At 65.6% G+C, this 27,012-nt stretch overlaps 1 protein-coding gene across 4 annotated transcripts; it reads left to right on the top strand.

Moving 5' to 3' along the window:
- Positions 1-1,699: 1,699 nt before the first annotated feature.
- Positions 1,700-25,228, top strand: CAPN15 (calpain 15). 4 transcript variants are annotated; one of them, XM_032327592.1, is made up of 13 exons: positions 1,700-1,986; positions 10,310-10,605; positions 18,101-19,565; positions 20,419-20,627; positions 20,700-20,883; positions 20,966-21,189; positions 21,705-21,830; positions 21,902-22,054; positions 22,481-22,642; positions 22,828-23,060; positions 23,162-23,328; positions 23,411-23,589; positions 23,667-25,228. In XM_032327592.1, exons 2-13 carry the CDS (start codon positions 10,424-10,426, stop codon positions 23,842-23,844), a joined length of 3,462 nt encoding a protein of 1,153 aa, XP_032183483.1. In that variant the 5' UTR covers positions 1,700-1,986; positions 10,310-10,423; the 3' UTR covers positions 23,845-25,228. The 4 variants fall into 4 exon arrangements, with proteins under 4 accessions (XP_032183483.1, XP_032183485.1, XP_032183484.1 ...); XM_032327594.1 differs by lacking the exon at positions 10,310-10,605; XM_032327593.1 differs by lacking the exon at positions 1,700-1,986 and having other exon boundaries at positions 2,001-10,605; positions 23,671-23,786.
- The last annotated feature ends 1,784 nt before the right edge of the window (positions 25,229-27,012 follow it).

Genomic DNA, 27,012 nt, shown 5'->3' with positions numbered 1-27,012 from the left:
CAACAGACACTGTTCCCAGCCCTTGTTCAGGAGGGTCCTCTCCCAACACCGAGCAACTCCAGTCCCGAAGACTGCTCCTGACCCCTGTTGGGATGACTGGGCTTTCTCCCCACCCCTCCAACAAGAGGCCTTGGCCCCTCCCCGGGGAAGACAATGCTCCTACACCCACCCCGCCACCCCTGTAGACCATGACTCCCTGCAGTGAGTGGGCAGGAATCTCCCTTCAGTTTCAGCTGTTCTCCTTAGGAGGTTACAGGCTGAGGACCACCAGTCCAACAGCCACCCCAGCCAGTGTCCATGGTGGTGGGTAGGGGGAGCTGTGGTTACTGAGCAACCCCCCCCCCCCAGGTGACTGCCCTTGACTCTGACCGCTCATGTGATTCCACAGCCATACAAGGTCAGAGGCCACCTTTCACCATTCAGGTGAAGAAGCTAGGGGCAGGCCAAGTCCCTCTACAGCTGTACCCAGAAGCTTGCTGCTTAGAGGGCTCTGGAAGCAACTCCGCCCCTGCTGCAGCTACTGGAGAGAGGGGGTTTCCTGGGAGCACTGAGCCTTGTCCCTGTAGGTCCTACTGAGGTCAGCAGACTTTCTGGGCACTTAGAACAAATATGACCCAATTTTCCACTTGGAAAATTCGGCCCAATCTGGAGGCACTACCACTCTCCCTGAATCCCTCTTAGCAGACATGCCTTGCTTCAGTGTCTCTCTCACAATCAGTGCCCCCGAGCGCCCGAGTCCTCCGGGCTCTGCCCTCCGCGTCCCGTCTTCCCGCCCTACAGCCTCCCCGCGCTGCGCTAGCCTCGGATGAGCCGCCTCGCTGCAGGTCTGGCTGTCTCCCAAACATGCAGGCTGCGCGGGGCCTCCGGTTCCGTGAGTGCTGGTTGTCAGCGACCTCAAGCTGCACAGCGGGACCTTGAGGCAAGAGGTCTGACCTAGGAGGCTCTTTTGTCAATTCGGCGTTGGGCGGGTGGGTCCGGTTCAGAGGCCCCGCGGAGCGACATCGGCCTTCCAGGGCTAGGGGTCTTCCCGCCAGGTACCTGGCCGAGCGCTCCGCGGATGCCGGCACGTTCCGCCGTCTTGTACCGAGGAGGAAACCGAGGCCCACGGAAGTAATGTGACAGGGTCACGCTGGAAGTGCCAAGGCCGCGGCTCCACCCAGGTAGGTCCCACCAAACGGGCGCCAGGGACCCCGGAGCCTGGAGGGGAACCGAGCAGGGGGTCTGGGGCAGCTGGAGGGCGGGGGGTAGGGGGTGTCGGGAGACCCTGGGAGGGCGCTACGCAGCTGTGCGGACCCCGTGGACACCTGGGGGCCAGGGAAGAGCTGGCTGCTCGCCCAGGTGACCGGGAGAAGCGGCCAGAGCCCGGCGTCTCGGACTGCGAGGCGCAGCCGGAAGCGCAGGGACTGGGGCTGGATGGAGGCCCCGCCCCTTCCTCCTGCGCGTGACGTTCTGGGAGTAGTAGTCGCAGTTCTGTCCTCGAAGCATCCCTTCCGCCGCTCCAACAACCCGACACGCAGCGCCGCCTGGAGCCCTGGGCTCGGCCGTCTCCAGCGGGGCCGGTGGGCGGAGCGGCCCGGGAAGTCGGCGGACCCGGGGAGGGAGCCGATCGCCGCGTCTGTTGGCGGACATCCGAGGACTACAACTCCCGATCCGCATCGCGCCGGGCCCCGCCCCGAGCTTCCGGCCTGGCGGCGTCGCGCGGCCCTGTGGGAGCGGTAGTCCGCGCGCGCGATTCACAGCGCGGTGTGCGCCTCAGGCGCGGTGTAGCCGCGGGGCCCCGGCCGGGCGCTACGCTACGGAGGCGGCGTAGAGCGGGCGCCGGACGCGGGCCGGGTTGGGGCCGGGCCGGGCCGGGCGCGCGGCTGCTCCGCCACTCAGCGCGGGAGGCCGGCGGCAGAAGTTGTGGAGCGGCCGGCGCAGGCGAGCAGGCCTGGGGCCGCGCCGCCCGGGCCGCGGGGACTGAGGAGGCGCCGCCTGGTTGCGGAGGTGAGTCCGGCCGACAGGGCCGGGCTGGGCCGGGGGCGCGGCCTGGACCCGCGCCGGAGCCTCGCCACCGGGGGGCTGCCCCCACCCGCACCCCAGCGGCGCGCCCCGAGCTCGGGTCGGAGCCCGGGCCGGGCTGGGGGCGCCGCCCGAGAGGGGAGCGGGCGCGGACCCGGGTCGTCTGGGTCGCCGGGAGGCCAGCCCCGGGGTGCTGCGGACGCGGGAGGCGGCCCCGGCCCCGGCCTGTCCTTGAGTGCCCTTACGGTCCAGGCGCGTTCTGCCCCCGCCGGCGTTGCGGGGAGTGTCCTCCGGTGCCCCCCGCGGAGGGACCGCGGGCACTTCCCGGGGGCGGCGCCCGTCGGCCGCCCCACACTTCCCTGTTCCCTGTTCCTCTGGGGGCGGCGCTCCGGCCGCGGCGGAGTTGGGGAGGGGGGCGGGGGACTCCGGGGAAGGTTGGCCGGGCGGCTGGGTGGCCCCTGCCTCTTCCTGCGGGCCTCCCTTCGCTCCTGACCAGGGTACCCTCGTGGGCCCCAGTGGCCCTGACCGCGAGGCTGTAGGGGCAGCCCCTGACTGCGCGGGAGCTGGTGAGCAGGACTCCTGCGAGCCCAGGCCCAGAGTTTGGGGTCCTGCGGAGGAGCGTGGGGCCGCTGGGTCGGGGGTAGGGGGGGGACTGGGGGCTGCACTGGGGACCCGCGGGGAGGGCTGTGAGGGTCGGCTATGTCATGTCCAGATTCCCCTGGTCAGCAGAAACAGCCCCGGCAGGAGGCGGGGGTCATCCATTCCTCTACAGACCTGGCGAGAGAGAACTGAAAGATGGGGGCCTGTGGCAGGCGGGGGAGCTGCCGGGCAGTGCCGGGCAGTGCCAGGCGCAGAGTCGTCCTGCAGGAAGCCGGCTCCGCCTGGCCTTGGGTTGGGCACCTCTGACGTCCTGTTAGGCCATCCTGCTCCCTTAAGGGCCCTTCTGTCCCTTCCTTCTGCATCGGACCTCTCTGGTGCTGCTCCCCAGCAGACTGGCTGGTGACCTCGTGACCCCCTGAGAGCCCAGTTCAAGCCCTGCTGGGCCGAGGCTCAGGGACAGCACCGCTAGCAGGCTCCCACGGGCCATGGGCGCTGAGGGCCGCCGCAGCGGGTCCCGAGTCCGCCGCCCTCCACCGGAGAGGCCTGCTGGGCCGGCCAGACTGGTGCCGCTGGCGGGTGCTCCCCGTGTTCCGGCCTGTGCACAGCTCTCCCAGCCCCTGTGGCGGCTAGCACCGGGCTCAGCCGGGCTTTCAGACCAGCGGGCAGAGGCCAGGGCCACCGGGGGCTGTAGCTGCTAGTGTTTGGCCCACGGGGCTGCCTTTGAACGGCCCTCTGCCCGCTCGGCCTCCTGTGTGGGTCTTAAGCCGGACACCGGAAGGACGTGCCCCCTTGCGCCAAAATCCCTCTCCCTCAGGAACCACGCGGGGTATCATGGCCCAAACCCCACGGTGGGCGCAGAGCCCTAGGGGCAGCCCTGGCCGTCTTGCAGTCTGGGCACAGACCGCCCCCCCCCTCCCGCGTGCTGCCCCCGGCACAGAAGGTGCTGGAAGCATGGGGGCCTGGTCACATGAGAACCGTGGGGACGCTCTCAGGAACCTGGCTCTGGTGACTGGTCACACGCACCCACGGGTGTCCCGTGGCCCCGCACCAGGCTGAGCGGCTGCAGAGCTCAGCCCAGAGCAGTGGGGACGTGCGGGCTGGCCTGGGGGGTCGCTTTATCGGGCTTCAGAAGCCACGGCCCAGACCCCAAGCAAGGGCTCTCGGCCCCGGGTGTGCAGAGCAAGCGCTGGGGTCAGGCCTGCTCCCACTCTCCCCTGACACCTGCTGGCCGCTTGTCCCTTGGGTCCCGCTGCCCCCGCTTCTCTGCTTCCTCAGCACCGGTGCCCAGAAGTGTCTCAGAGCAGGACTGTGACGGTGTCTGTGCCTTAATCTCTTCAGCCAAGCTGCTCTGCCAGGACCTAGGCTCCTCCACCTTCCTCCCTTCCTACTCTGCTGAGAAGGGCCAGGCGACCTGTGCCGAGCTTGGACCCCGTCTCAGCCGCCATGCACACACAGACGCCCGGTGCTCAGCGTCGTCCCATCCACACGAAGCGGGTGGGCAGGGAACAGCCTCTGCCGGTGCCATGCTGGCAGGCAGCTCCAATCATCGTGGGCCGTCCGGAATGGCACCCCATGGCCTTTCTGGGTTGAGGAGTGGACTTACTGGCTTCCGTCCTCTCACAATAAGCGGGAAGGAGGCTGTGGGATGAGGCTGGGCTGGCTCCACCTCTTGAGCACAGAGGCCCTGTCATTCTGTGGGTCCTGGCCGCGGCCTGGGGAAGGGTCTGAGCAGGGGCTCAGCAGACAGCCGCGTCGGTTCCACCAGCACAAGGAGGGGCAGGCGCAGGGGGCCGGGGGGCTGCGGGAGAACTGAGGGGTGTCCCGGCCCAGTGCATACAGCCCAGGAGGGGCCGGTGGGGAGGTCCACGGCTTGCTCCCTCCTGCAGGGACTTGTCTGGGCACCAGGGGTGGATCCGCAGGGGACTGAGCCGAGCGCAGGCGTGTTGCGGCCTCCCTGCCTCCCGTGCCGGTACCTGGCGTTACGCTTTGGCCGCCGCCCCACGCCCTGCTTGCACTTCTCCCCACAATGGAGGGGAGCTCTGCGCCCGCCTGCCCGGTGGCCAGGCTGGGGGACGGGCCTGGATGGTGCCGCAAGAGCAGCACTGGGAGAGCAGGTCAATAGCTGCAGCTCAGCGCTGTCACCCAGCAGTGCCTGTGTCCGAAGGAGGCCTGGGCTCAGCTTCCTGCTCCTCCCTGGCTGCCCCGGCCCAGACCCGAAGCAGACCCCTTGCACTCCGTCCCTTCCACATCCACCCGTGCCCTTTGGAATTTGGTGGCCCTCGAACCGCAGGACCTTCCACCCTCAGCTGCGACTCCCCTCCAGTCAGCAGGAGAGGCAGTATGTTCTAGAGCCCGCCGGTCCGGAAAGGTGGCTGCAGAGAGCCCCGAGCTCATGCTGCCCAGTCCCCACGGCTCTCCGGCTCCCCGTCTTCCTCCCTTGGGGTGAGCTGATGACCCCCGGGAACCTGTGCTGCCAGTGAGGCCTGAGGTTACCGGGCGCAAGGCTGCTTCTGCTGGCGAGCAGAAGCACTGAAGTGCCCCGAGTGAAGGTGCGCGTCTGCTGCCGGTCCCCTCTCCGGAGAAAGGACGGTCAGATGTTCCACGGTGTCAGACTCACAGACTAGGGAGTCATGAGGACGTCCCTGTTCCTCTGAAAACGCCACTGTGGGAAACGTAGTTCGTTTCCTTTCTTGTGATGCGCGACAGGTGCTGTAGGACACTGACACAAAGGGACGTGCAGCCACCCTGTCCCCTCTGTGTGGACGCCCTGACCCCCAGGCGTGCGTGTACGTCTGGTTTGAGAGGCCCATCTCCTCCCCTCCCACCTTGGTGCCCCGATGTGCCCAGGAAGCCGGCGGGGGATGGGGGGTAAGCTGCATGGCGAGGAGCCCCGACGGCTGCCGGAACCTGTGGGGACTGCAGGGCCTGAGACAAGGGAGAGTCCAGAAGTGCCAAGAGTGACCATCCTGTAGTGTGCTCAGGCAGCAGCTCCTGGTCTGGAGGGCAAGGGTTTGGGACAGAGCCCTGTTCCTCTCGGGTTTTCTCACAGGAAGTGCTGGGTACCCTCCCAGAGCCCACGGCCTTAACCCTGAGACCTGGCTCTTTGAGGTCAGCAGGGTGGTGACGTCACCTCTTGGGGCACAGGCTCTGGGGCCAGCAGGCGGGGGTGGCTGGCCTCGGTGTTCGCTGGAGGGCCACGGTGAGCCAGTGGCGGAGGCCACAGCGAGGTGGAGCCTGGGCCCTTGTTCGGTCTGAAGGACCTGAGGGGAGAGTACATGCCCCTCCCCACCAGGGTCCATGAATGCTAAGGAGAGCAGAGCTGCTCTCCCACACTACTAGGCAGCGAGGCGCTGGCTGAGCAACGTGGCTGCTCAGAGCCTCCAGCCTCCTCTGGGTAAGGAACATATGCAGCATCTAAAGGGACACAGCCCTTGGGCCACCAGCCGTGGGAGCACGCCCAGGGTGACTGAGGTTCACTCCTTGTCCAGGCCCACGTGTCCAGAGGTGGAGACAGAGCCTGGACCAAGTTGGCACTCACTCCAATGAACTCTGGCTCAGTGCTGATAAACCTGGGAGTGGGACTGCAGCCCTGGCCAGAGTCCAGAACCTTCCAGGAAAGGGACTGGCATCCAGGTGATGTGCCTGGGGAGGGTCTGGCGTCTGCCGCACCAGGAGAGCTCCTTCCCCGGGGCTGTGTGTGCATCTGGGCTGTAGGTTGCTCACGGAGTGGCGGGGCCCTCTCCCTGCGGCAGTTCCCTGGCCTCTGTCTGCAATCCCCCCAGACCCGCTTACCGGACCCCTGCCTTGACAGCATGTGAGGCGTGAGACTGTGGTCCTGTCTTTGCAGGGCAAGCTGCAAAGCACATGTGTCTCGCCAGGCCACGTCTGCAACGCCTTTGATGTTTCCTCCCCAGAGGACCCTCCACACGCCTGACGGGCCGTCCCTGGTCCTGTGACCTGAGGGAGGGTGTTCTGCTACCAGTCCAGGGCCGCAGGGAGGTTGAGGTCTGGACCTCCCCGGGTGGGTCGGGCCTGACTCCCTCAGGCCGGAGCCTCCCACCCTCGGGCTACAGGGGGAGCACCAGGCCACTCGCACTCAGCCTCGTGTCTGGTGGGTGCATTCTGGGCTTTGGCGGGGTGGGCCCTTCAGGCACAAGGTTCCCTCCCCGCAGACTGCTGTCCCTGTCCCTCCCCTGTGCCCATCCTGGGGCTGAGTTCAGGCCGCCCGGCAGGGTTGCTGCAGTTTGTGCAGGCTGGTTACCCTCAGACGGGAAGATGCATGCCCATGAGATCTCGGGGTGGGGTGTTGTGGAACTGGGACACGGCGTGGGGAGCACACACAGCGTGGGCGTGTTGGGGGGGTTGGGGGGGGCATGTGCACACGGGAAGAGGCATCAGCAAGCCCCGTGTGCCCTCACGGAGCCCAGACCGTTGTCACACAGGACGCAGGGGCCCTAGCACCATGGGACTGACTGTGCCCCCCAGGCGTGAGACAGAATGGGATCTGGGGTGAGGCCCACACTGTGTTCCCCTCTCTGGCCTTCATTTGCCCGCTGAGTTCTCACTTGGCAGCAACAACGTGCCTGTGTCCTTGCGGTTCAGCGCCTGACCCTCTCGGGGCCCACAGGGGCAGGGACGCGCAGGTGGGCTAGGGTGAGGGCTGGGGGGTGCTTGCCGTGACCAACATAGGTGCTCCCCACGTGGGGCTTAAGGAGGGGTCATCCCCACTGGCCCCTGTGCTCCTCACTCTGCAGGATCGTGCCCCGCTGTTCCCTTGGAGGGCCATGCCAGGCATCTGCTCTCCCTAGGCGGCAGGGACCCGCCAGTCCTTCTGGTGGCGAACACCTTCGGGGGCTGGCACTGCAGCCCCGCCCCGCGGTTCCCTGAGGCCGATGGAGGCCACCGCCCCGTTTAAATCTAGGGCAGCAGCTCCCAAATGAGGGCATGGAGGACAGGGATGGCCCATCGGGCCGCAGATAGGAGCATTGCCCGTGGCGCCATGTTGCCCAGCACCCTGCTCCGTTCCCCGATAGGAGACTGGCGTCCGCTCTGGCTTCTGCCTCAGAGACCTGTGAAGGCACAGCTGCAAGAAGGTGCGCCCTAAGTGCGCAGGGTTCAGACGTTGCTGGGACCTGGCACCCCACGGAAGCCAGATGGGTGTTCGTGAAATGAGTAGAGATGCACAGAGCGATGGATGGCGAGTCCCCAGTGTCCATGGGGCTGGCCTATGGCCCGTGTGCCCACCTCGGGGAGGCAGGCAGCCCCGGGGGGGCTTTGTCCAACCAGCAGGCCCTGCCGGGGAAGAGGGCTGCGTGACATTTGTCCCCGGAGATCAGGTTTGCTCTGCCCTGCGGGAAGCCCTCACCTGGCTTTGTCTCAAATTGCAAGGCCGGGGAGCAGGGTGTGCAAGTGTCTCCGTGCCCAGTCATTCTGACACGGAGCCAGGATGTGAGCCAGGGACGGGCCGCCCTGCCTGGCAAGAGCTCCCCGCACACTGCCCTGTGCAGGTGGGCCTCTTGGGGTAGCACAGGGGTTGGCCCCTGGGGAGCCCTGCTCAGCCAGGGCACACATTCATGGGGTCTATGCCCAGGTCCTCTCACCACCTCCAGGTGGAAGATCCCCAGATGGGCCCTCCTGAGCTGGCTGCTCTCTAGGGAGCATTTGCCCTTCCGGCCCGCGGGAACAGGGACCTGTGTTGCCTCTGCCCTCTCCAAAGGGACTGGGCTGCCACCATATGGCCCACCCCTGGACGGGCCTCCCACCTGCCCCAGACAGGGCCTGTAGGGTCAGAGTTCCCTGAAGGTCTGTCGGGAAGCTGGGGCACAGGGTGCAGCTGCTGAAGGGCTTGGGGGCCCCGGGCAGGGATGGGGGGCCGGCATTCTCCCCAAGCCCTCACTGCCCCAGGTTAAGGCATTCGGGAGGAACAGGTGAGTCCTTGGTGTGCTGCAGGCAGCCTGGTAGCAGCCCTGGGACGCCCGGGGCCATGTCCTCACTAAGCCTCAGGGCCGGTTTGCCCTCGGCTCTGCCTGCGTGGGACGGATGTGGTGACAGCACCATCTACCCACCACCTCACCCTCCCGGGGACATGGGCAGAGCTCTTTGTCAGGACCATGATGGCCCTGGAGCCAAGTGCCAGCAGTTCTGTCCCACGACACCTCCCATGAGCCTGGCGCCCCCTCCGGCCTCCTCTGCCCTCATGTACCCTCCATCTGCCCAGGGTTTGGCTGTGAAAGGAGCATCGGAAATGCTCAGGCTCTTCCCACGAGGGGCTCCCACGTGGGCGAGCTCAGGCATCCGAGGGGCTGTTGGGGTCTGACCTGGAACCCCAGGAGAGGCCGGTGTCTGCAGTGACCCTGGCGGAGAAGGAACCGACCGCTGGTGAGCGTGCCCTGCGCGCTGCCCAATGTGGAAGGCACTGGCAAGCGGGGCTGCTGGCTCGAGCGTGGCTCCCCACAACAAGAGGAGCGTGACCACAGCAGAGTGCAAACATCTCGACTGAGCGCAGTGTCACGTAGCCCACACGTGGTTTCACCTAAATCTCGGGCCGGCACGGAGATATTTTGGATGTGGGGTTACATAAGATGCGTCTTGTAGATTCCTTTTATCTCTCTAACCTTCTTCACTGGCTGCTAGACGGCTGGGAAAGGCACCTGTGGCTCCCGTGAGGCTCCCGTGGGTCGGCGCCGACAGACGTTCCTTTGGGTGCTGTGGGGACGGTGTCAGTTTCGCAGGCCACGGGGCCTCTGCCTCCTCTCTTCGGCCCTTCTGGGGCCCTCTGGGTAGGCCTGAGGGGCAGGGAACCAGCGAGGCCGCTGGGCTGGTCAGGGTGGGCGCCGCCCTGTCTCGCACACATCCCCATTCCTCGGAGTAAAGGCCGTCTGGGTGAATTCTGTCGCTGCGCAGGGGACTTGACTGATCTGGCCAGAGCTCCTCTGGGTCAGGGGCCCAGGCTTCTCCGACCCCGGCCCCCTCCTCCTGTGTCCCTCGACCCCCAGCCCCGAGAGCCGAGCGGGCCGCCGGTTCTGCTTGGCCCTGAGCCTGACTGGGACTTGCCTTGTCTGGATCGAGCAGAGGGGCCTCCTGCTCAACCCATGGGCGTCAGCTGGTCTCCCCTGAACCCAGACCATCCCCAGGTCCTTCCTGAGTCACCCATCTCTCCCCAGGGCTGGGGAGGCTTTCCCTCTGGAAGGCTCTGGAAGGGATGTGGTAGCCATTCTCTGCCAGCCTCGGAGCCCTAGGGGTCTCCTCTGGGCTACGTGGGCATTCGGCAAACCCTCCCCCCCACCTCCGGCTGTCCCGGCTCTGCTGCACGCGCTTGCTTGTTTCTCCATTCTGTTTGGCCAAATGCTCCCGGGTCCTTTTTTCTGCAGTAAAGTGTGACCGTGTGGTGTTTTCTCAGTAGGGGTGTGACTCCCTTTGAAGCCCGGCAAGTGGACACGTGGCCAGCCCCTCTGGGCAGTTGAGGGGTTGGGGTCGGATCTCAGGAGCAGAGCAGGGGCGCTGGTGGTAGGGCGGGCCTCGGGCTAGCCACTGCAGCCCTGCACCTCCGCTCTGCCGGGACCCCGGCTGTGGGTCCTGGGTCCCCGAGGCCGCTAGCGCACTGGGGAGCCCCCCCAGGCTCTGGGGGCTTCTTTCCTGTGAGTCATGCTGTTTCTCCTGTTTCTCTTTATTCTCTCTCTGTGTTTATCTCTGTTGTGTGATGGAGCAGCCCAGCCGCCCTGTCTCCGGCGTGGGCGCCATCCTCCCTCCATGCTCCAGCTCGCCCACTGTGGGCCGCGTGTGACCAGGCCCGGGTCTCTGCGCGGCCGCCACCGCGGGGGCCATGGGGAGCTCCGCCTCCTCGCTGGCCACCGAGACCGAGTCGGACCACGGCTTCCCCGGGGGACCGCCTTACCCCGGGCCCCCTGCAGCAGCCAGCTGGTGTAGGAGCGGCCCTGGGGGGCCTGTCTGGGGTGGTGCCCTGGTCACCCGGCCTCACCAGCCCCCGCGTCCCCGGGCTCGAAGGTAAGAAAGGGGGCGGGGCCCGAGGGACGGGGGTGCTGTTCTGTCAGGGTGGCCCCTTCCCAGCCAGAGGAGAGGGGCTTGCAGAGATGGGGTCACGTTTCCGAGAATCCTTTGGCAAGTTGCTTTCCCCAAAAGGCCCACGGCTTGAGAGGCTCTGGGGTTGCTGCAGCCCTCCCCAGGAAGCCGGGCCATGGGAGCCTTGGCCTGGCTGGCGGCTGCTGTTGGGACAGAGACGGGGTGGCCTTCCTGCGGGGCATGTGGCTCGCTCAGGGAGCTGCGTCCGCTGAAGCTGCTTCTGGAGCTTTGTGCTTGGAGTGAGGGTGCAGGGGAGGCCACCAGCCCCCGGCCCCTCCCTGGTGCAGGGTGCCGCTGCACTGGCGGACCTTCCTGTGCCAGCTTCCTCCAACCGCGGTCATGGCCAGGCTCCGCACGGGTCTCTCAGCCTACACTGCCCTTCGGATCAGCTGGCGAGCCTCCCCTCGGGAGTTCTGGGATGACTGGTGTGGGGCAGCCCCACTGCTCAGGCTGGGGGTGCTGGGCCCTGACATCCCACCCCTGCCTTTAGCCCCTCCCATGACCTTGCTGCAGAGGGGCTCCCACCACTCAGCACATACTCAGGGTTCCTCTGGCCCCAGGGATAGGCAGTGGCAACGGGCTTGCCCTCTCTCGAAGGCACCTGCTATGGTATGCTTGGCCGCCACTTCCCGTAGACCAAGCGTCCTCATGTAGCACAGTTTTCCTGGTGTCTGGACAGCAGGCAGGGTCCTAATGGGGGTCTCTTCTGGGATGGTGTGGGCCCCAAGGCCTGAGCCAGCAGATAAGGTGCCTGGGAGGCGCCAGAGGAGTCAGCAGGAGGCACTGGGGGCTTCATGGCTGGTGAGTGGCCAGAGCCGGCAACGTGGGTTGTTGGACATTTCCTCTGCTGCCTCATGCCGGCGTCAGTGACGCACTAATGGACGTCTGTGTCTTTCTGAAACAGCTGGCGTGAGGTGGGACTTGTGTGCTCTCGTCCCCTGCCCCTGAGCGCACGGCTCTGCGGCTTTGGTCGTGACCACTTCTAGAGTAGCTCACGACCACGTCTCCCCCGGGCCCCTGCTGTTTGCCTCCCTTCCCCAGGTAGCCACCCTGCCTCTTGCCTGTAGATGTGCCTTTTCTGGAAACGTCCTATGAGGGGAGCCCTAGAACACCTTCTGTGCCTGGCCTCTCACAAGGCGAAATACTGTCAGGCCCTAGCCACGGGGGCGGGCGCCCGAGCTTCATTCCTTTCGTGGCCAAATCGTAAATGCCTGTTGTAGGGACAGACCCTGGTCTGTGGCAGCCATCCCTCAGTTAACGGACATTTGGTTGTTTCCACTTGGATTTGATGACCTGTGCTGCTGTGAGAGTATTCACATGTAGGATTTTGTGCGGACTTGTTTTCCCTGGGGCGGGACCCGGAGGCGGGACCCGGAGGCGGCTGCTGCAGTGGAAACCCTCTAACTTTCTACGACACTGCCAGGCTGTTTTCTGCCGCGGTGCACCACTTCCCGTCCCCACCAGTGCGATAGGGGAGAGCTCTCGTTCCTCCCCGTCCTGGCCAGCACTCAGGGCCATCTGCCTGTGTGATTCTAGACACCCTGGCAGGCGGGGGCCAGCGTCCCCAGGTGGTCTGATTTGCAGCTTCCCATGCCTTCATCTGTCCACATGCTTTTTACAAATTCTCATTATCTCCTTAAGATAAATCGCTAGGAGTAGAACTTCTGGGTCCTGGGAGGGACTCCCCCCACCCCGGGGAGCAGGAGGCTGGGTATAGACCCCGCGGGATTTGCCAGGCAGCTCCTTCTGCCCCACACCCAAGGATGGCGAGGGGCACACATGTGTGTCACTTTGGATCCTGGCACATACTGCGGAACCCAGTCGAACTTTCTCATTCTCCTGCCCTCCTGCCATGCTCCTACCCCTGGGCTGGGGGATGAGCGGCCCCTTCCCATCACCCTCTGCAGCCGGCCAGACCCAGGGTCAGTCCACGTCAGCCACTGGGAGCAGCAGGCGAAGCCGGAGGAGACACTGCAAACGACCTTGAGAAATTCACAGATGTCCAGACTGGGGATGAGAAGACAGTCGGCCGGTGCAGGGAGCTGTGGGGGGAGCTGGGCAAGGCAGATGGCAGGATGGGGGGCAGAAAGGCCAGAGCCACACACAGCCACTGCGACAGGACCCCGCCCCACACGCACACCTGGGCACATGGTTACAGGCGTACACGTGTGTGGTGCTCTGCCTGGCACGGGGGGCCAGGACGCCCTGTGAAGAAGCCAGCAGCACCGCGGCTCCTGCCCCCGCGTCTGGGCTCACTGCCTCCTTGGCTGGAACCATTCCATTGCCCCAAGGAAGCTGGGAGAGCCATGTTGTGGGCGTGTCCCCATAACCCACCGCCAGGCTCGGGAGCTGCTCTCCCTGATCCCTAAGCAATGCACGTGGCTGGCATCGCCTACAACCCGTGGTGACACAGGAGTGAGGAGCATGACACAAGGCTGGCTGAGGGGGCCCCAGAGGGAGGCGCGTGGACGCACCTCACAGCCACAGGGGTCAGAGGTCAGGCAGCCACAGCCATCAGGGCAGCCAGACCTTTGGGCGTGGCGGCTTCACTGAGGTCCTTGTGTGTGGACGCCACTCACTGCTCGCCGCTGTCTCTGGGGAGGAGAGGCATCGCCCTGGGACTGAGCCGCCCCCACAGTGGTGACCAGGAGCTTTTGCGTTCTTGCAGGCTTGTGTCCCGGGTGCTAGGGAGACCTGACACTGCCCCGAAAGGGACTCCAGAGCAGTCACCAGATGATGGAGGACACGGCGGGAATGTGGTGTTGGGGTTTTCTGGACAGCTGCCTCAATTTCCCGTTGACATGGCCTTTCTTTCCCTGGGCAGCTGGTTTCTCCCAGCCGTGACTCAATCTGTGCCTTGGAGGAGGTGGTGTCACGGGGTTTGGACTTGCTTTTCATTGGAGTTGGACTTGGCTCAGGGTTCCCCACGCTGCTATTTCCTCCCAGGCTGGTGGGGTGCTCTGGCCTCTCTGAGTTTCTCCCGAGCCCTCAGCTCCCGCCCTGCATCATGTTGGGTGGACCCCAGGGTTGTGGAGTCAGAAGAGATGCCAAGGGAGATGAAGGTCATGGGGCATTTCAGGCTCCTCTGGTCATGCATTCACTGACCCTGGAGCCACTTCGCTGTGGGCTGCAGGGTCGGAGAGGAAGCATAGCGTCACCACCACCGCCTGTCCTGGGAGCCCCTGCACCCCTGCGGCAAGCGCCGGAAGCCTTACTCTAACCAGGGGTGCCTCTGTTTGCCCTCTGTGTCCCCAGGGCGAAATTGGAGTTGTAGGCACTGTTTCCATATAAGCCTTTCTGAACCCCAGGCAGAATCTTCCTGATGTGCTTTTTTTTATTATTTTTTAAGATTTTATTTATTTATTTGACAGAGATCACAAATAGGCAGAGAGGCAGGCAGAGAGAGAGGGATGGAAGCAGGCCCCCTGCTGAGCAGAGATCCCGATGGGGGACTCGATCCCAGGACCCTGAGATCGTGACCCGAGCCAAAGGCAGAGGCTTTAACCAACTGAGCCACCCAGACATCTCTTCCTGATGTGCTTTTATCCACTGTGATGGTTGTGACACCGGCCCTGTCCCACCAGTGTCCCCTGGCCAGCACCCGGGGACACGTGCCTCCTGTGCAGCTGCACCCAGGCCATGGACCGGGCACCTGGTGGGTTAGGAGGGTAGACAGGCATTGGGCCCCTTCCCTCCCCAGCCTGGCCTTGCTCAGTGCGTCCAGAGTCCCCAGAGCCCTTGAGCCAAGGGCAGGTGTGCCCTAGGAGGGGTGTCCTCCCCTCTCCTGGTGGAGGACGGGCCCTGAGTCTGTTCTCTGGATGCCCCTCCCATGGGCAGATGGCCTGCAGCGTGTCAGACGAGTGGGTATCCCCTGGGCCTAGAACCAGGGTGGAAGCCACTTGTGGGTACCCGCTGTGACCCACACCTTGACTGTGGGCCCTTCCCTGGTCTCCAGGAAGATTTCTTAGGCTTTTCACAGCACAGAAATGAAGGCCAAAGCTGGCCTGCCCCCCCAGCTGGTGCCACACACCCCTGTCGCGCAGCCTGGCATGGCCCCGCCCACTCGCCGTGGCCCATCCGTGGCCAGGCTGTGGGAGCTTGTGGCCCTCAGCCACGCAGGCCGCGAAGGGCCCTGGGCCCTGGGGAGTAATCTTGTTGCTCAGGGAGGTTTTTGGTTTTTTTGTTTTGAAGAGGCAAGTTTTCTTCCTGAGCCGAAAGGGTTTGGTGTAAACCCAGTGTCAGAAGGCAAGGCTTCGTGTCTCGTTAAGAAATTGGCATCTCGGGGCGCCTGGGTGGCTCAGTGGGTTAAGCCGCTGCCTTCGGCTCGGGTCATGATCTCAGGGTCCTGGGATCGAGTCCCGCATCGGGCTCTCTGCTCAGCAGGGAGCCTGCTTCCTCCTCTCTCTCTCTCTCTGCCTGCCTCTCAGTGTACTTGTAATTTCTTTCTGTCAAATAAATAAATAAAATCTTTAAAAAAAAAAAAAAAAGAAATTGGCATCTCTGCCAGGGAGAGCAGCTGCAGTCCGCAGAGATGCTGTCCTGCTGTGGAGACCCCTCCTCGTGCCCGGAGTAGCCCGTGCAGGTCAAGGGGCCGGCACTGCCCCCAGACATGAACCCACATCAGGCGGGAGGAGCCAGGAGCACCCACCGGCACTGTCCTCCCGCTGCACTAGATGCGTCCACACACACCCACTCGTGTACATACATACACACACATACACACGTGCCACAGGCTTAGACAGCCACTTGGGGAGGACCATGTCCCTGTCCTTACCTGGCACGGGTGGGGTGCATGGCCATCCCTTGGGACAAGGGCATGAGGGTCTGCCTGCCCCTGAAGCACAGCTCTGATGTGGGACAGGACCCCCAGGTGGGGCGGGGCACTCTCCCCAGTGTCACGAGTCCTGCAGCCGCCCAGCCCAGGAGGGACTCGCTCTCCCAGGCTTGGGTGTTGCCAGCACTTTGGGACAGGTTCCCAGCAGAGGGGGCCCTGCCCTTTCTCCCACCTAGTTTGCCTTTGGACATCCCCTGCCCCAGGTCCCCAGTGATCTCCCTGGGGGGACAGCTCCCTGCTACAGCCGCATGGGACTGCCAGGTGCAAAGCAAGCTTCCCCGCTGGGGCCACCCCAATGCTGGCGCGTGCTGCTGCAGGACCAGGCACGTAGGGCTCAGCGGTCTGGGTTAGCAGCAAACAGGTAAGTGGAGAGGGCCCGCCCCTCCGGGGACAGCGTGGCCCTCCACGACCTCAGCAGGAATGTGCCCAGTGCGTGGGTCTCCAGTGCTGCTGGATTGCTTTTTTGTGGTCAGATACCGGCGCAGAGGTCCCCAGGAAGACCACACAGGCAGTTGGTTAGGGGATCCAACCGGCAGCCCTGAGTCAGGGTGCCCCTCCCCAATTTGTGCCCTAGCCCTCCCCTCCAGCCCTCACTTTGGTTTTGTTTTTGGTTTTTTTGAGCTGAAGTTCATATGACATGAAAGAACTGTTTCAGAGGGCACAAGGCACATTCACAGTATGCGTCCGTCCCTCTACCCCGTCCCCACATGTCTGTGTCACCCGTGTTCCTTACAGAACTTCCGGGCCCTGGGGCCCACTGGGCTTCACACCGCCTCGGATCTGCTGCCATAAGGGTTCCGTGTGCATGGACTCCTGGAACGTGCGGTCTTTTGTGTCTGGCTTCTCTCACTGAACATGTATCGGAGTCTTGTTATGTGGCTGAATAACGTTCCACATCTCCTTTACCTGTTTGTTTGCTGACAGTGTCTGAGTTGTCGTGCGTGGACCTGCTCTGAGTGTATGTGTGCACACCAGGGCACCAGTTCCCGGTCCTTCGGGGTGTGTGCCCAGGAGTGGAATTGTAGGGTAGGGTGGTGACTGTTTATCGGGAGAGTCCGCCAGGCTGCTGGCGCAGAGGCGGGGCAGGGGGGAGCTCTGCGGCCCCTGCCGTCCCCTGCCGTCCCCTGCCGTCCCCTGCTATTTGGGTGCTCCCCAGCCGCAGCGGGTGTGAAGTGGGGTCTCCCACATCAGGTTTGCGTTTTCCTGGTGGCTAGCAATGCTGAGCACGTTTCCGTCTTCCCACGTGCTTCCACGGCCACTGGTGTGTCCTCTGGAGACATGACTGCTCCGGCCCTTCGCCTGTTTTTCTGAAAAGCGTCCTTGTGGTTGCTCAGTTGCGAGGGTTCTTTATGTTTTCTGGAGCCAGACCTGATTCGTAAATATTTTCTCTTACGAATTCTCGTATTTTTTCAGCTGGGCCCTTTGAAGCCTGGAAGTTCCTCGCCTTGATGAAGTCCAGTTTTTTTCTTTATCTGCATGTCCTTTTGGTGTCACATCCAATTAGCCATTGTCAAATTCAAGGTCACAGAAATTAAGATTTTACTTATTTTGAGAGAGAGAGAGAGCATGTGTGAGCTGGGGCTGGGCACAGGCGCAGGAGGAGAGAACCTCCAGCAGGCGCCCCACTGAGCACAGAGCCCCACATCGGCCTCCATCCCAGGACCTGAGCTGAAGGCAGAGGCTTCACCGACGGAGCCACCCAGGGGCCCCCAGAATTTTTTCTTTTTTCTTTTTTTTTCCAAAGATTTTATTTATTTGACAGACAGAGATCACAAGCAGGCAGAGAGAGAGAGGGGGAAGCAGGCTCCCTGCTGAGCAGAGAGCCCGATGTGGGGCTCAATCCCAGGACCCTGAGATCATGACCTGAGGCTTAAACCACTGAGCCACCCAGGTGCCCCGAGTTTTCTCCTTTTTAAAACGTATCCCTCGGTTATTTTAGATGAAGTCATACTGTTCTTCTAACTTCCTTTCTCTGGGCTGTCGAGCTCTTCGTTGCTGGCGTGGAAAGCACTGATGGTTACGTGTCAGTCTCATGCCATACGATATCACTGGATTCATTTATTAGCTCTAGTCATTTTTGTTGGTGGACTTTGGGGAATTCTGTGTGTAGGATCACTCCATGTGCAAACAGAGGTAGTTTTACTTCATTTCCAGTTGGATGCCTTTCATCTCTTTCCCGCCGAGTTGCTCTGGCTGGGTCTCTGGTCCAGCGCTGACCGGCAGCGCTGAGCTCCTGGTCTTGGGAGGGAGGCACGCAGAGTGTCCACGCTGTGACGTTTGCTGTGGGTTTTTAAGGGCGCCCTTTACCTGTCGAGGAAGTTCACTTGGGCGCTTTGCTGGGACTGATCAAAGACCGCCTCCCCAGCAGGGCCCCATGGCCACTAGGACCATGTGGTTCCGCCCCATCCCTCTGCCTCCAGGAGGGGTCTAAGGACAGACCTGTGAGGTCCCCTGGGGGCCCCCCAACTCCTCATGTCCTCAAACCCGTCAGAGCCTGCTTCTTGGGCCTGATCCTGGGACCCCTCGTCCCAGGTGGAGACTTGGGCCCCTTCCTGGGCCTCCACTGACCGGGACCTTCCCTTGCAGCCACACACACTCGCCTGGGTCCATGGCCACAGTTGGGGAGTGGTCATGTGCGCGCTGCACCTTCCTGAACCCGGCTGGCCAGCGCCAGTGCTCCATCTGCGAGGCCCCGCGGCACAAGCCTGACCTTGACCACATCCTCAGGCTCAGTGTGGAGGAGCAGAAATGGCCCTGCGCCCGCTGCACATTCCGGAACTTCCTGGGCAAGGAGACTTGTGAGGTGTGTGGCTTTGCCCCAGAGCCTGTGCCTCGTGCCTCCCTGCTGCCTGTCATCAACGGGGTCCTGGCAGAGCCCAGGGGCAGCTGCAAGGAGGAAGCCAGTCCTGGGAGGACAGTGGGGCTGGTGTCTGCAGAGCCGGCCCGGGGGCAGCCCGACGAAGAGGAGGAGAAGGAGGAGGAGAAGGAGGAGCAGGAGGGGGCGGCCGAGCCCGGGAGCGGTTGGGCCTGCCAGCGCTGCACCCTGCACAACACACCTGTGGCCAGCTCCTGCTCCGCCTGCGGGGGTCCCCGGAAACTCTCACTGCCCAGGATCCCTCCTGAGGCCCTGGTGGTCCCCGAGGTCGTGGCCCCCGCTGGCTTCCACGTTATAGCTGCCCCAGCCCAGCCCGGGGAAGGCGCCGAAGCTGACCCTCCCTCTGCCACTGACCAGGAGCCCCCCCGGGCACCCTCCTTCAGCCCCTTCTCGCCCCCCCTGCAGAACAACCCAGTGCCTCGTAGCCGCCGTGAGGTCCCCCCCCAGCTGCAGCCACTGGTGCCTGAGGCTCCCCAGCCTTCTTCCTCTGCCGGCTCCAAGGGGCTCCCCCAGGGCCCGGGGCGGACTGTGGCCGGAGCCTCCCGCCTGGCGGAGCTGCTATCCAGCAAGCGGCTGGGCATGCTGGAGGAGGAGGCCACTGAGGGCAGCCCGGCACGGCCCCGGTGTGGCTCCTGCTCTGCGCCTGGGCATTCCAGCCCAGCCCGCTGCGAGGCCTGTGGTGCCGCGCCCAGCAGCGACGTCATCGACCTGGCCGGGGACACGGTGCGCTACAAGCCGGCCAGCCCCTCCAGCCCCGACTTCACCACCTGGTCGTGCGCCAAGTGCACGCTCAAGAACCCCACGGCGGCCCCCAGGTGCACAGCGTGCGGCTGCTCTAAGCTGCATGGCTTCCAGGAGCATGGCGAGCCCCCTGGCCGCTGCCCGGACTGCAGTGCCAACAGGTCCGGGCCCTGCACCGCCCACAGGCCTGGCGGCCCCCTCCCCATGCTGCCCACCGAGCGCCCGAGCCAGTGGGCCTGCCCTGCCTGCACCCTGCTCAACGCACCGCGGGCCAAGCACTGTGCCGCCTGTCATACGCCCCAGCTCCTGGTGGCCCAGCGCCGGGGCGTGGCGCCCCTGAGGCGCAGGGAGAGCATACACGTGGAGAAGCGGCGGCAGACAGACGAGGGGGAGGCCAAGGCCCTCTGGGAAAACATTGTGGCCTTCTGCCGGGAGGTGAGTGCCCCCAGGACGGTGTCGACACCCCAAGGCCAGCTCTCCCCTTCCCATGGGCTCCTCTCTGGGCATGTCTTTGGTCCCCCAGTCAGTGCATTCACGCTCTCATCCTTCCCTGGTGTCCCTTCTGTAGGGAGGAGGCGGGGGAGAGGGAGGAACCTGCCCCAGAGGGCCGGCACCTCTGTCCTCAGGCTTGGAGAAGCAGCCCGGTCCCTGTTCCCCGCGTCTTGCCCCTTCCTTCTCTGTACCCACGAGGGTCCGTGACCCCGTGGTCTGCGCTCCTGACCCTTCTCAGGCGATGTCGCACAGATGGTGAAGCCCCAGGAGGGGGGGATGTGGGTGGTGGCTTCGTCCCAGCAGGCGGGCCCCATGCTTCCTCCTGCCCGAGAGACCCTGCTGAAATGGGACGTGACATTCCCTCACGCTCTTCTGCCCTTGCGGGTGTTGGGGAGGCCAGAGTCCAGGGCAGCACTGCCCCCAGGGTCAGTTGGAGGGGCTGTCTGTTCCCATTGTCACCGTCAGCCACCCAGCCGGACACTGGAGTCTCAGGTCCTGGCTTCGCATCCAAGCCACGTCCCCGCTTCTCTCACCGGGGCATCCACAGCTGGGGGAGCCATCCGGATTCCTGGCTGCCCGTGCACACCGCCCCTGTGGCCTCCGGGCTGGGGCTGTGCGGTGTCCCAGGGGCTGCCGTTCCCCAGGCCCACACAAGCCCCGGCTGAGCCCTCCACAGCCCTTGGGCTGGCTGCACACCCCCACCCTCTCCCTTCTGGAGCATTTTCGGGCCGGTCTCCCGGGTAGTGGGTCTGGCGCAGCCAGGGGGAGCCTGAATGTGAGGTCACGGCCCCTGCAGAACAGCGTGAACTTCGTGGACGACAGCTTCCCCCCTGGGCCCACATCCGTGGGCTTCCCTGCGGGCGACAGCGTCCAGCAGCGTGTGCGGCAGTGGCTGCGTCCCCACGAGATCAACTGCTCCGTGTCCAGGGACCAGAGCACCTCGTGGTCTGTGTTCCACACCCTCCGGCCCTCGGATATCCTGCAGGGGCTGCTGGGGAACTGCTGGTGAGCTGGGCGCCCGCGGTGGGGCTGGATGGCACGCAGGCCCCCGGTGCTCACCGCCCCGGCTCTGTGCAGGTTCCTGAGTGCGCTGGCCGTGTTGGCCGAGCGGCCCGACCTGGTGGAGCGGGTGATGGTCACACGCAGCCTGTGCGCCGAAGGCGCCTACCAGGTGCGGCTGTGCAAGGATGGCACGTGGACGACGGTGCTGGTGGACGACATGCTGCCCTGTGACGAGGCCGGCTTCCTCCTCTTCTCCCAGGTGGCGGGGCGGGCGGGCGGGCGGGGGAGGGACATGGCGGGGCAACAAGCGTCGGGCCTCGCGACTCCAGCCTCTCCCATAGGCTCAGCGGAAGCAGCTATGGGTGGCCCTCATCGAGAAGGCGCTGGCCAAGCTGCACGGCTCCTACTTTGCCCTCCAGGCGGGGCGCGCCATCGAAGGCCTGGCCACACTCACCGGCGCCCCCTGTGAGAGCCTGGCGCTGCAGGTCAGCTCCACTAACCCCCGCGAGGAGCCCGTTGACACTGACCTCATCTGGGCCAAAATGCTGAGTTCTAAGGAGGCTGGGTAAGAGGGGCGGGCGCTGTGGCGGTCAGCGGAGTTGGGAGGAGAGGCGAGGCGAGGGGACAGCTGGGCCGGGGCCTAGAGCGGTGGGATGAGCAGGGCGAGCGGCCTCTCACAGCCTACGTCTCCAGTGTCGCTGGCACCCCTCGCTGCCGGGCCGAGGGTCTGGCCTGCCCAGGTGGCATGGGGGACAGGCAGGACGCTGCCCGTTGGCCTCTGCCTCAGCTGGGCCTGTGGTGACCGCCAGCGCCCGCTTGGAACTGTGTGGAGAGAGCCAGCCCAAGGCCTCTGAGCTTCGGGACCATAGTGGAGGGGGCTGTGCCAGCACTTCCTGGGTCCCACATCTCTCAGGGGCCCCCACAGACAGAAGGGCCCCCCACCTTCCACTCCCCCTACTCCCCACTTCCTACCCCCCACACGGGTGCAGCAACTCCCCACTGCGGGGAGGGGGGCAGGGCCAGCAGAGGTCGCCGGGTACTGAGGGGCCCCCAGTCAGTGAGGCTGCTCTGCCCACACAGGTTCCTCATGGGTGCCTCCTGTGGGGGGGGCAACATGAAGGTGGATGACGCTGCCTACGAGAGCCTGGGCCTGCGTCCCCGCCACGCCTACTCCATCCTGGACGTCCGCGATGTCCAGGGCTCCAGGTAGGGCCGGGTGGACGTGTGGTGGAGACCGCGGCAGGCATGGTCGTGGCCCTGAGCCCTGTGGTCCACAGGCTCCTGCGCCTCCGGAACCCGTGGGGCCGCTTCTCCTGGAATGGCAGCTGGTCAGACGAGTGGCCACACTGGCCGGGGCACCTGCGCAGCGAGCTCATGCCGCACGGCAGCAGCGAGGGCGTCTTCTGGATGGAGTACAGCGACTTCATCAGGTAGCTGGGCACTGCGGGCTGCGGGTGTGTGGTGCCTGCCCGTGGCCATCCCCTTGTTCCTGCCACCGTCCCCTTGGCTGCTCCCCTCGTCCCAGCGTGTGGTGCCCTGCCCTGGGGAGCCCACCTGTACCTCTCTGAATCCAGCTCAGCACAGGGGCGGGGCGGGGCGGGGGGTGGGGGTGGGGGGGTGGGGTGGAGGGCTTCGACCCCCAGGGCTCACCATCCTCACTAGCCCTCCCATCAGACTTGGGACCGGGTGCCCCCTGGTGGTGTCCTCGGGCAAGAGCCAGCACCCGGGCTTCCCAGACGCGGGTCCCTGGAGATTGGGAGGGCGCCCTGGGGCAGGGAGTGGAGCGGGGACAGGAAGTAACCTGGGCCTGAGCTGGGATGCGAGCTGCCCAGTGGGGCTGCCCTCTCGCTGTGTAGGTACTTCGACTCCGTGGACATCTGCAAGGTGCACTCGGACTGGCAGGAGGCGCGTGTGCAGGGCTGCTTTCCCAGCTCTGCCAGCGGGCCGGTGGGGGTAACTGCTCTCACGGTGCTGGAGCGCGCGTCCCTGGAGTTCGCCCTCTTCCAGGAGGGCAGCAGGTGGGCGGGGCGGGGTAGGGGCCGGGTGGGAGGGGGTAGGCTGGTGAGCGGGGCAGGGCGGGGCTGCGCTGGGGGCGGGCTAGGATGGTGAGCTCCAGCGGGCGAGTGCCTGGTCGGGGTGTGAGGGGGGCGCGCGGCCGAGCTGCGCAGCCCCTGCGCTGACCGCCGTCGTCCCCGGACCGCAGGCGCGCAGACTCGGTGGACAGCCACCTCCTGGACCTGTGCGTCCTGGTGTTCCGTGCGTCGTTCGGCAGTGGGGGCCGCCTGAGCCTGGGCCGCCTGCTGGCCCACAGCAAGCGTGCTGTCAAGAAGTTCGTCAACTGCGACGTGATGCTGGAGCCCGGCGAGTACGCCGTGGTGTGCTGTGCCTTCAACCACTGGAGCCCCGCCACGCCGGGCCCCCCGGCCAGCACGCAGGGTAACCGCGCACCCGCGCACCCCGCCCCGCCGCACCGAGCGCTGCGCGTGCCCGCCAGCGCTCACACGCCCGCCCCCCGCCTCCTCCGCCCCTCCCCGCAGCCTCCAGCCCCTCGGCGGGGGTCCCGCGCTGCAGCCCGCAGCCACCGGGCCATGTGCTGGCCGTGTACAGCTCGAGGCTGGTCATGGTGGAGCCCGTGGAGGCCCAGCCAACCACGCTGGCCGACGCCATCATCCTGCTCACCGAGAGCCGGGGCGAGCGGCACGAGGTGGGCGGCCGGCAGGATCCCGGGGGAGGGGGACGGGGAAGGAGCCGCCGCCCCAGCCCACTCCTGCACGGTCTATGGCCAGGGACGCGAGGGCATGACCTGCTACTACCTGACGCACGGCTGGGCGGGCCTCATCGTGGTGGTGGAGAACCGGCACCCCAAGTCCTACCTGCATGTGCAGTGCGACTGCTCCGACAGCTTCAACGTGGTGTCCACGCGCGGCAGCCTGCGCACGCAGGACAGCGTGCCCCCGCTGCACAGGTGGGCCCCGCCCCGCCCGGCCCCCACCCCGCCCCCTCACCTGGCTTCCGCTGGCCCTCACCGGCCCCCTCCCCCAGGCAGGTCCTGGTGATCCTGTCCCAGCTGGAGGGCAACGCGGGCTTCTCCATCACCCACCGCCTGGCGCACCGCAAGGCTGCGCAGGCCTTCCTCAGTGACTGGACAACCTCCAGGGGCACCCACAGCCCCCCTCTCACGCCCGAAGTCGCTGGCCTGCATGGCCCCCGGCCTCTGTGACCACCCCACCTTCCCAGCCCCCCAACGCGCACTTTATGAGGGAGACCCCAACAGAGGACGCTTGAATCAGAATCTCAGGACCCCGCCCAGGGAGCCACTAGCTGTAGTAGCTTCCCCTAGGCCTTCCTCCCCGCCCCTCCCTCCTGCCCAGGGCCTCCCAGCCACAAGAGCAGAATACCTCCAACCCGCCTGGAGCGGTCGGGCCTGTGCGCCCGCCCGGGCCTGTGTGCCCGCCCCTGGGACCAGCCGCCTGCAGGCTGGGTTCAGACGGCCCCGGCCACGGTGAGGCTTCTCTTTCCCTAGGGGCCGGGGGCTTCCTACCTGGAGGAGGCTGCTGGGAGCCTCACTCCTAGAACCGAATCTGGGCAGGTCAGAGGCCGGGACCCCAGAGTGGGAGCAGGGGCCACTCCCTTGCAGGGTTCAGGCTGGACCCCCAGGGTGACAGCAGCCATCTCCTCTGGGATGGAGGCTGGACCCCCAGAGTGAGCAGGGACCAACCCCCGTCGGTGGGGGTCAGAGATGGATCCCAGGATGAGAGCAGGGTCCACCCCTTCATGGGACATGACAACAGGAGCCTTCTGTCCTCAGCTTGTCCCCAGAGCACATTTCCCTGCCCCCTGGCCTCCTCAAGGCAAGCGGGGTTCCCTAGAGTCCCAGCAGCGTGTCCCGGGAGGCAGGTGGCTGGCGGCCACGGGCTCAGGGCCGGGATGGGGAAGGTCCCAGCTGCCCCTCTGACGACACTATGCAATTCCTGGACCTCCTGCCAGGAGTGAAGAAGCCATGCCCCAGGGGCTGGAGGCCAGGGGCTGTGGGGCAGGGTCTAGCCAGGCCCCGGCCCCGGCCTGCTGTGAGGTGAGGTGTTTTGTCCTCACACCACCTGACCTCTGCCGGGAGGACCAGGGTCCCACAGCAATCCTGGGCCTCGCTGTCTAGGCAGAGGTAGGCCCCAAGCAGCCCCTCCTAGCTCCTCCCCCACCTCAGAAGCCCAGGGAGTCGAGCAGCTCCGTGACTGCTCGGGCGTCCTCCCTGGAGGCTGCTGTCAGGCCAGAGTCCTGCATCTGCCCTCGGACATCGGAGGCCAGCTTCCTGGGGGCCCGCCTGGCCTCAGTGTCCTGTTGTGCCCAGGCCGTGGGCAGCCCTGGAGCGCTTGGGGGCCTTTTACACCTGGAGAAGCATCGGGACGCTTGCCACTCCCTTTCGGGCCTCCTTTGTATCCCTCCTGTTACTCGGAGCTGTGAATATTTTTAACCCTGTACATACGGCCAGCTCTTCTGACCCAGAGGCTATTTTATCACTTGTCAGTCCCCATCCCTGCAGGACGGTTCTCCTTGGGTGTTTCCAGACTCAGGCTCCAATGGACCAAATAAAAACATTTTGTTTTGTACTGATGCCTCCGGATCTGTCTGCTGCCCCTCCCGGGGTCCCTGGATTCCTGCCTCCCCTGCACAGGCAGGGGCTGTCCCGAGGGCCACCCAAGCCTGCCCTGGGGGGAGCAGGGAGTACCTTGGCGAGCGAGGCTCATCAGCACCAGAGGTGCTCACAGGCAGCCTTGGGGACGCCCGGCTTGCGCCTCACGTGCACCCCTGAAGGCCTGGGTGTCTGGGCAGGGCAGAGGCTTGGGCCAGACCATGCCGTGGTCAGCAGGCCAGTCCCCACGCATACAGGACAGCACCCGTGCCCGGCTGCTCCCTGTGTGACATCTGCTTTCACGGGCATGGTGGGGGCTGTCTGAATCTCTCAGCTCTATAGGCAGGAGCAGATGGAGCAAGGGGGTGCACAGGAGAGAAGTGGCATGGTAGCTGTCCTCCCACTCAGTCCCCTCCTGCCCACTCTGGGGGGCGCCGACCCCGTCCCACGGGTGACAGGTGGCGTGGTGGCTGTCCTCCCACTCAGTCCCCTCCTGCCCACTCTGGGGGGCGCCGACCCCGTCCCACGGGTGACAGGTGGCGTGGTGGCTGTCCTCCCACTCGGTCCCCTCCTGCCCACTCTGGGGGGCGCCGACCCCGTCCCACGGGTGACAGGCGGCGTGGTGGCTGTCCTCCCACTCGGTCCCCTCCTGCCCACTCTGGGGGGCGCCGACCCCGTCCCACGGGTGACAGGCGGCGTGGTGGCTGTCCTCCCACTCGGTCCCCTCCTGCCCACTCTGGGGGGCGCCGACCCCGTCCCACGGGTGACAGGTGGCGTGGTGGCTGTCCTCCCACTCGGTCCCCTCCTGCCCACTCGGGGGCGCCGACCCCGTCCCACGGGTGACAGGTGGCGTGGTGGCTGTCCTCCCACTCGGTCCCCTCCTGCCCACTCTGGGGGGCGCCGACCCCGTCCCACGGGTGACAGGTGGCGTGGTGGCTGTCCTCCCACTCGGTCCCCTCCTGCCCACTCTGGGGGGCGCCGACCCCATCCCACGGGTGACAGGTGGCGTGGTGGCTGTCCTCCCACTCGGTCCCCTCCTGCCCACTCTGGGGGGCGCCGACCCCGTCCCACGGGTGACAGGTGGCGTGGTGGCTGTCCTCCCACTCGGTCCCCTCCTGCCCACTCGGGGGCGCCGACCCCGTCCCACGGGTGACAGGTGGCGTGGTGGTGGCTGTCCTCCCACTCGGTCCCCTCCTGCCCACTCTGGGGGGCGCCGACCCCGTCCCACGGGTGACAGGTGGCGTGGTGGCTGTCCTCCCACTCGGTCCCCTCCTGCCCACTCTGGGGGGCGCCGACCCCGTCCCACGGGTGGCAGGCCTGCTGAGTGCTCCCTGGCTGCAGTTTGCACAGCCTTCCCCACCCCCCGCCCCATGGAGGCTGCAGAGTAGAGGGGTTGCGGAGGCTGGCGCTCGAGCGGGTGTAAGAGGCCTGTCACAGGCCAGCCTATCGAATGTGAAAGCAATTAAAGCCACCAGCAGTGTTCGCTCCGGGCGGGCCTCGGGCAGCGGGGCAGCTGCCACAACACATCTCACGGGCGCCCAGCTCCATCGCGGCTGCGCCGGCCACACTGGGCCTTGTCCCGTGGGGCAGGGGTGCGTCCACCTGGAGTGGGCAAAGAGCCGGCCCTGTCACCCCCCGGGCGTCCCAGCAGCCTGGACCCATGTCCTTACCTGGAAGCCTTCGGAAGCAAGATGTGGGAATTGTGGATTCCCAGGGTCCTTGTGGTGCCAGGCCAGGCAGGGGTCTCCACTGGGGGTGGGG

The sequence above is a fragment of the Mustela erminea genome, chromosome 20 (genome assembly GCF_009829155.1).
Source record: "Mustela erminea isolate mMusErm1 chromosome 20, mMusErm1.Pri, whole genome shotgun sequence".
Taxonomy (NCBI): domain Eukaryota; kingdom Metazoa; phylum Chordata; class Mammalia; order Carnivora; family Mustelidae; genus Mustela; species Mustela erminea.
The sequence above is the reverse complement of the archived record's forward strand: the minus strand, read 5'-3'. Positions and strand labels throughout refer to the sequence as shown.

Excerpts from the sequence above, each read along its gene's own strand:
- CAPN15 (XM_032327592.1), top strand. The coding sequence starts at position 10,424 with ATGGGGAGCTCCGCCTCCTCGCTGGCCACCGAGACCGAGTCGGACCAC. Across the intron at positions 22,055-22,480 it reads GAGTACAGCGACTTCATCAG|GTACTTCGACTCCGTGGACA; the intron begins GTAGCTGGGCAC and ends CTCGCTGTGTAG. Across the intron at positions 23,061-23,161 it reads CCCCCCGGCCAGCACGCAGG|CCTCCAGCCCCTCGGCGGGG; the intron begins GTAACCGCGCAC and ends CCCTCCCCGCAG.